Source organism: Carettochelys insculpta, chromosome 32, assembly GCF_033958435.1.
Source record: "Carettochelys insculpta isolate YL-2023 chromosome 32, ASM3395843v1, whole genome shotgun sequence".
NCBI classification, from domain to species: domain Eukaryota; kingdom Metazoa; phylum Chordata; order Testudines; family Carettochelyidae; genus Carettochelys; species Carettochelys insculpta.
In genome coordinates, this window is record NC_134168.1 from 1,327,596 (window position 1) to 1,336,086 (window position 8,491).

The 8,491-nt window shown below is 43.0% G+C and overlaps 1 protein-coding gene across 1 annotated transcript; it reads right to left on the bottom strand.

The window, feature by feature from the left end:
• Positions 1-508: 508 nt before the first annotated feature.
• LOC142004747 (olfactory receptor 5J3-like) lies at positions 509-1,459 on the bottom strand. The gene has a single exon (XM_074982423.1). The coding sequence runs from the start codon at positions 1,457-1,459 to the stop codon at positions 509-511; it is 951 nt and encodes a 316-aa protein (XP_074838524.1).
• Between the last annotated feature and the right edge of the window lie 7,032 nt (positions 1,460-8,491).

Genomic DNA, 8,491 nt, shown 5'->3' on the forward strand with positions numbered 1-8,491 from the left:
GACCTCGGGAGGCAATCACCTGACCCGACCAGCAGGTAGTTGGTGGAGATGCACTCAAAGTTGAAGTTCTGCTGGGCCCACCTTTTATACCCCTTTTAGGTTACGTATTCTCTTTCTTATTTATGGTGCCAGATCGTGCTGGTCTGTCTTTTGTGATGCCAGTTTGTTACAAGGGCAATTCTTACTTAATTTGCACTTGTAAAACAGGAGATAAGCAATTTAGGAGTACAGGACATTCTTTTTGTGTGGGTGGAGACTTCCTCTTCTGGGATGGCTGTGTGGTCATCATATCCATCAATGCCAGCTGGGGTGATTTCCTGAGGGTCCCCCCCCCCTTGTTGACAGTTAGCCTGCTAGCCCTCTATCTGTGCTTTCTGTTTCTCAGGGTCACGATGAGCTAGCACGTCTGGGCCTCAGTGAGGGGCATCAAAGATTGTGCTGTCAGCAGCCGTTTTTCGTGCCCTGTGTGTGATTAAGGGGCTGGAGCACAAGACCTATGAGGGGAGGCTTAGCATTGTCCAAATACAAATTTCCTGCCAGCTTTTCTCAGGGCTTCCTTGACCTCTTTGTTTCTCAAGCTGTAGATGAGGGGATTAACCAGAGGGGTCAGGACTGTGTAGACAACAGAGAGAACTTTCTTGAGGTCTTTCAGGATGTCAGTGGTTGGGAACATATAGATAATTAGCAGAGTTCCATAGTAAATGGTCACCACAATGAGGTGGGAGGAACAGGTGGAAAAGGCCTTTTGCCTCCCAGTGTTGGACGGAATTCTCAGGATGATGGCAATGATGCAGATGTAGGACATCAAGGTAAGCAGGAATGGGAACACTGAGAAAATCAAGCTGAATGTGAAAATCAGTGTTTCCATCACTTTATGGTTACTGCAGGATAGATTTATCAGGGGGATAAGATCGCAAAAGAAATGGTCAATACCATTGGGGCCACAGAAAGTTAACTGGGATATCGACAATGTGATTACACAGCTACATAGGAAGCCACCTGTCCAGCAACCCCCGGCAAGCTGGATGTATAACTGGCCACTCATATGTGCGGTATAGCGCAATGGGTTGCATATCGCTAAATACCGGTCATAAGACATCACCGATAGGAGAAGGCATTCCGTAGCCACCAGAGAACAAAAGAAATAATATTGTGTGAGACACCCACTAAATGAAATGGTCGTGTCCTCAGTGAGGAGACTGGCCAGCATGCTGGGCAGGACAGTGGAGGTGTAGCAGGTCTCTAAGCAGGACAAGTTCCCCAAGAAGAAGTACATGGGAGTGTGAAGGCGCCAATCCACCATGACTAAAGTTATTATGAGGATGTTCCCGGCCACAGTTGTAATGTATATCATGAGAAACACCGGGACAAGCAGAATCCGCAATTCAGGAGGAGTCCTGAATCCCAGGAGGATGAATTCTCTGACAGTTGTTTGATTTCCGTCATCTGTGTTCATCATGGGGAGGGTCTACAAGAAATGAATTCGGTGTTTGATATCTACGAAGAATATTTACCCCCATGAAAAGTCCATATTGTTTTTATTGTTTCCCCAGCTGGCCACCACACCATGAACTGAGTAGACGATGGAGGCTATTGGAGGGGAATCAGAGGAAATTCCATCTCTATAGATCCCTGAAAAAGACTTTATATATGAGCAGATAAACGAAATGTTAGAACTTGTGCAATAATTTGACAGATCACATCATGAACGATATATTATGGGGACGGGGATCAGACACAACAGTAGAGAAACACTGATATTGGTTCAAATAGCCCTACTTTGCACTTGCTGGTACAGCAAAGCAAAGAAACTTCCTTTTTTAGGTTGCAGTTCCTGTGATGAAATGAGCCAGGACTTTTTAGTGCAGGGAAGCCACAAAGGAGAAACAAACAAATCAAATGCAATTGGAATTTCAAGGGTGGGCAGCTGACATCATATGACTTGCCATGGATAGAGGAAGCCTGGCTCTGTCAAAGCCATTTGAATTTTTTTTTTGGTCTAGACAGATAAATCTTCATCCTTTTCTAGGACAATATTTCACCAGTTTGTGGTAGGAAACTGTAACAGAGGCCCAATATTTATTAAAAATAAAAAAGCAAAAATATCCAGCTCAAAATCACCGTCCTGACCAGAAATTTATTGTGTATTGGTAAAAAATGTGGCATATAATTTTGATATTAATAAAAATGATGTTATTTTTATATTATGTGTTTGGTGGAACTTAAATTTCCATTTCATTGGCAAGTTCACAATTTCAAACGTTGGTTTCTCTTATGTTCTTTTTATTTGATTGTATTTTATTTGAATTTTATTATTTTATAATTATTTTATTTTCAATTCATTTCATTTCCCGTTATTCTACTTCCTTTTATATTATTTTACAGACAGTCATTTTTTACACAATACAACTTGTAGGAGCCAATATTTTCCCATGGTACATTTTGATCCAGATGAGCTGACATTTTGATAGAAAAAATGTTGTGTACCAATTTTTTTTTCACTCCTATCTTTTGGCTATGTTTACTCTAGAAGCATCTGTCCACAGAAGTTACTGTTGGAAGAAATACAGAGAGGAAGCCGTGCTAGTCTACACACTATCAAAACAAAAAGCAGTCAAGTAGCACTTTAAAGACTAGCAAAATAGTTTATTAGGTGAGCTTTCGTGGGACAGACCCACTTCTTCAGACCATCTTGGGCCACCATTCCTATTCATCCTGGCTGATCGCCCTTGATGGACCTAACCTCCATCAATTTATCTAGTTCATTGTTGAACCCTGTTGAAGTCCTGATCTTCAATAGCATGCTCTGGAAAGGAGATCCACAGGCCTACTCTGTGATGTGTGAAGGAAAACATCCTGTCCTTAGTTCTAAACCTTCTGCCGACTAATTTCATGAGTGACCCCTAGTTCTTTTGTTATGGGAAAGAGAGAATAACTTTTCCATATTCACTTTTACCACACTAGTCATGTTTTTTATAAACCCCTGTCACGTCCTCCTTTATTTCCTGCAGCTACAAAAATAATATGGTGCAAAAAATGTAAAAGAAGTCATAGGATAACCACACCCAATTATATAGGAAGATACAGCCAAAAGAGAATCTTCTGCAGAAGGTTATAAAACAGAAGCTACAACTCTTTGGACTGGTTCGAATATGAGAGGCAGACCCCACAGAGAATGGGTAGATGATATAGTAGATTGGAGTGGAGCTAGTCTACAGAAACCAAGCCACTCTTCACTGAACAGGGAAAGATGGAAGGAAATAGCGAGAGAGGCATCAGATAGCAACGGGTGCTGAGCCCACGGTTGTCGGTGATGACGATGAATGTTTATCCTGAAAAAAGCAAATAGAAAAATCAAGTTCTGCCTCGCCTCGTTAAAGCAACTTTTCATGGAAAGCATCTGCATTTTAAGCAGACAGGAACTCAGACAAAGATCAGGTGTTTCAAATCCAGTATTAAATCGGCTCTATTGTGTGGAGCAGAAACTTGGAGAACGACAAAGAGGACTGTCAAAAAAAAACCGAGATGTGTATCAACAACTTCCTACGTAAAATCCTCTGGTTCTACTGGCCATACATGGTCAACAACCAAGACCTGTGTCAACTGATTCACCAACTTCCTGCTGAAGAAGAAATCAGGAGGAGGAGATGGAGATGGATTGGACGTACCCTCAGAAAACCAACCATCCAGATCATAAGATGAGCCTTAAGTTGGTTTCCTGATGTTGGAACCCACAAGGAAAAAGAGAAAGAGGGCACTGAAGAAGCAGCTGATGTAGAGGTCTGAAGGCAAATACTAAAAAGACAGGGTACACCTGGCTAGAACCAGAAAAGATCTCCCAGGACAACGGATGCTGGTAAATGGCCATCAATGGCCTATGCTCAAAGACATAGGAGTGGAAGAGACTTAACACTGCTATTCACAGTGAGTATAGCCCTTCCGAGGATGGCACACAGCAGGAGCATCACATTGCAATTTACACTGCTGTGTAAATTGGAATGAAAGCTGTTCTCCTCTTTAACAAATTCACCCAAGATGTAGAAGCTGTTGGTTTGATTCCCTGCCTTGTTGTAAATGCTGATTTTCACTCCTTCCAGGGAAGACTGTGTATTCAGGTGCCAAAAAACCTGAATAAATCTACCCATTTGTCTTCCAGTGCCCCATTCGTGAAGCAGGGCACAGGGTGGTCGGACAATACAAACATTCAAGACAATAAGGTAATTGGGATACGATGATGACAGGCGGACCAGATACGGAGCCAGAACACCTGGCATGTCTTTCCCCCTTTTTTTCCCCATATTCAGTCAGTTTGAATTGGTTTGGGAGTTTGAGAAGGAACATTGACCAGTTCACCTTAAATTGCTGCAAAAATGAGTTAACTGACAAACTTACATTGCTCAGAGATTCATGGAATCAGGCAGGAAAAACCCGATTTACCTTTTTGGTGGGGCTATAACACACCAGAGTCTCTCGTGTCTCCTATTCATTCAAGATTTCAGATGCCTGTGTTCATGGGCTTCCATGTTCCCAGCAAATGGAACACCCTCATATGCCCAAACAGCTTCCAAGTCTCCCTCGCCCTGACGAGTAAAGTGCCCTCTGCCTCATACCTCTGCCAAATGGGGAAAGTCTTTTCTAACTCCCTATATATCCTTCAGTGGGAAGGAGCAGTCTCCCAGGGCATGACTGCACGACGAACATAACAAGCAAGGAAGCCTTAGGGTCTGATTATTAGGCAGAGCTGGTAGAGCCAAATGCCTAGTCTCAATGGGAAAATCATGAACAGAGGATGAAAAAAACCCATTTCCTCCTACAACAAATCCCTGTTGCCTGGGTCATCCTGAAGAAAGAACTCGCTAATTCTAGGAATAAAGTTTAGGGCTGAGGTTTTCAGAGTGGGCCAAGTGATTTAGACACCAAGTTTCCACTCCCTTCGGCAGCTTGGAACGTATCCACAGAGTTCGATGAGTTTGTACTCAGAGCTAGTCTAGCGAGGCATCAAACCCTAAACTAAATGGGAAGAAGGGCTTTTGAAGTCTGACGGTCCTTTCATAAGGCATGTGTTTCAAAAGCAGCCTTTTGAAACACACAAGGCTGCCATTATGCTAATGAGGCACTGCATATTCATAGCAGTGCCTAATTAGCATCTGCCAAAGTGGCTGTTTACCATGCCCCTTCCAAAAAGGTGGGGGCTAGTGTAGCCACAGCCTTGGTGTGTTAGGCTTCGTTGCTGTGCTTTGTTTTATTTTATCTTTGTAACTTACATGGATCGCTCTGTTCTCACTTGCAACCACTTGAATCTTACTTTTCCTACGTAATAAATCACTTTTGTTTACTCTCAATCTCAGTGTAAATAATCGTTATCCAGTGGTGATGGGAAAGGGGAACGGTGGACACAAATTAGGCTTCTTCCTCTTTCATAGATAAATAGAGCAAACAATGAGCTTTCTCTGGGTAGGATGGTTTTATCTGGAGGGTTTGCTCCCACTGGGGCTGAGCTTCTGGGTGTCATCAAGTCCCTGTGACTGAGCCCTCCCAGACCTGAGCTGTTCTCAATCTGCATTACTCTTCTGGGGGGCTGTTACTTCAACTCTGTGCCTTTGCTGGGGGAGGCCAGAGCTTCTGGCCCAGCAGGACAGGGTGCTAGAAATTCCCCCAAGACCAGGTAGGTGGACTCAGTGGTATGATCGGCCCATCACATAGCAGTTTCAGGGGGACCTCTGCGACCCAAATCAGTCACAACAGATTGTCCTAACGTCCATCCCAGACTACTTCCACTTCAGAATGAGACCATTGCTTCTTTTTCAATCATCTGCCACTACTGAGAACAGCTTGGCACCCTCCTCTTTGAACAGCCCTCCCTCCGTCCTTCATGTAGTTGATTTTTACTTCTAAGAGATTACATGAATCAGACCATTGCCAGAAATAAAAGACAGCACTGAAGCATTTTGTTTAAACTCTCGTATGTCACTAGAAGGGATGAGATAATAGAGACAGAAATGGGTTGATCAATCACATTAGTACAGGGCTACCACAAACTGGGCTTAGCTCTGAAGTCTACATTTAGGCCACATCTACGCTCCAGCTTGGATCAACTCTCTGGGATTGATCCACTGGCATTTGATTTAGTGGGTCTAGTTAAGACCCACTAAATCAGACACAGAGCACTCTCCCACCCACCCTCTTACTCTAACCCAGGCGGAAATAAGTAAGGGAAGTCATCCAGAGCATTCCTCCCATATTAGAGCCCACCGTAATCTGATTTAAGTTGACTCCAGCTACATTATTTAGATAGCTGGAGTTGAGTCACTTAGTCAGATTTGTGTTGTAGTGTAGATACAGCCTCAACATTGATGTTTTGGTGTGTAGCCAGGAGAGGAAGAGGTGTTTCTAAATATTTAGGGAATTAATTAATTCAAGAGACTAGATTAATATTTAACCCTAGGTTATTTCCATTCATTTGCAGTTTAATTTGTTCCTAGGTTCAATGCATGGAAGACACTGACTGGAAAAAACAGAATGGTTGATTCTGGGATTAGGGAACCTCCCTGTCCTGCATATTGTTCTCTTTCACCCCTATGTAGTTGTCTACATGGCAGCTGTGGATGGGAATACCCTCTTCACTATGCTTCATCAGCATTTTCACATCTCCGTGTACATCTGCCTGGGGAAACTGTCCTGTGTGCAGACCTGCTACAGCTCCATCACCTGGCTCAGGATGTTGGCCCATCTCCTAACTATGGACAAAGCCATTTCATTCATTGGCCGTTTCACACTACTGTATTGCTTTGGTGCTCTGGTAGCTACAGAATGCTGTCTCCCAGCAGCCACATCTTATGATTGGTATTGACCCCTCTCCTGTTCAACACTTAGGAGTACAAGGTTTTGCCACTAGTTGGCTGCTGAGTTCTGGTTAAGTGTTCATACAGGTATGGACATTTTTGCTTTATTCATGTCCCAGATCATATTTTGTGGCCTGAATGAAGATGACTGGTTTGAATATACATCCTTCCCATTGATAAAACTCTCCTGCAATGAAATATATTTCTGGATTTCATCTTAACCTATGCATACATCCTGTATGTATATATACACCTATTCCTAATAACTCACCATACAGAAGATCCTTTCCACCACCGGCAGGCAAAAGGCCATTCCCCCTTTCTCTTCATCAGGATGAAGTTTAATAAAGACAAATGCAAAGTGTTCCACTGAGGAAGGAACAATCAGTTTCACACATACAGAATAGGAAGTGACTGTCTAGGAAGGAGTATGGCAGAAAGGGATCTAGGGGTTATAGTGGACCACAAGGTAAATATGAGTCAACAGTGTGATGCTGTTGCAAAAAAAGCAGACATGATTCTGGGATGCATTAACAGGTGTGTTATGAGCAAGACACGAGAAGTAATTATTCTGCTCTACTCTGGGCTGGTTATGCCTCAGTTGGAGTATTGTGTCCAGTTCTGGGCACTGCAGTTCAAATAAAATGTGGAAAAATTAGAAAGGGTCCAAAAAAGTGCAACAAGAAAGATCAAAGGTCTAGAGAACATGACCTATGAAGAAAGGCTGAAAGAACTGGGCTTGTTTAGTTTGGAAAAAAGAAGATTAAGGGGAGACATGATACCAGTTTTCAAGTATCCAAAAGGGTGGCATAAGGAGGAGGGAGAAAACTTGTTCTTCTTGGCCTCTGAGGATAGAATAAGAAGCAATGGGCTTAAACTGCGGCAAGGAAGGTTTAGGTTCGAAATTAGGAAAAAGTTCCTAACTGTCAGGGTGGTCAAACAGTGGAATAAATTGCCTAGGGATGTTGTAGAATGTCCATCTCTGGAGATATTTAAGAACAGGTTAGATAAATGTCTATCAGGGATGATCTAGATAGTACTTGGCCCTGCCGTGGGGGCAGGGTGCTGGACTCAATGATCTCTCAATGTCCCTTCCAGTCCTAGCAATCTATGATTCAATGATTCCCAACTCCCATCTAAGCAAGGCCAGAAATGTCCTCTGAGGTATGAAAAATGTATGGAGATAGTCATGATCAAGAGGGTTAGCCAGCAGCCTGGGAGTAAAAGGGTTAACCTCCTTAGCCGGGTGGGGTTGGCCTGTGGGAATGTAGGTAAAAATTTCAAACCAGGACAAAGGAATTTTTGGCTCCTCCCTTTTTCTGTCCTCTGTTCCTGCTTGTTCTTTCCAGCCATGAGGGAGACAGACACAGAATATCTCCCTCCAAGAACAGGCCCCCCAATCTTCTGTAAGTAGGGTAGAGTTTAGATAAATCCGTTAGGCTTTATTGTTTTACAGTTTGGGACGTGGGATCTGATGTCTGTGCACTTTTTAGAAATGTTCTTTTACTCTCCTTGTAACTAAGTTCTAGGCCCATGGTGGAGACTCCCCATGTGTTTTACTTTGTGACTCTTCCATCTAGCCATGAGGCTCGCAGCACCAATACTGTTGTAATAATAAAAGTTCTCTCCTTTTCTTTTTATTAACGTGG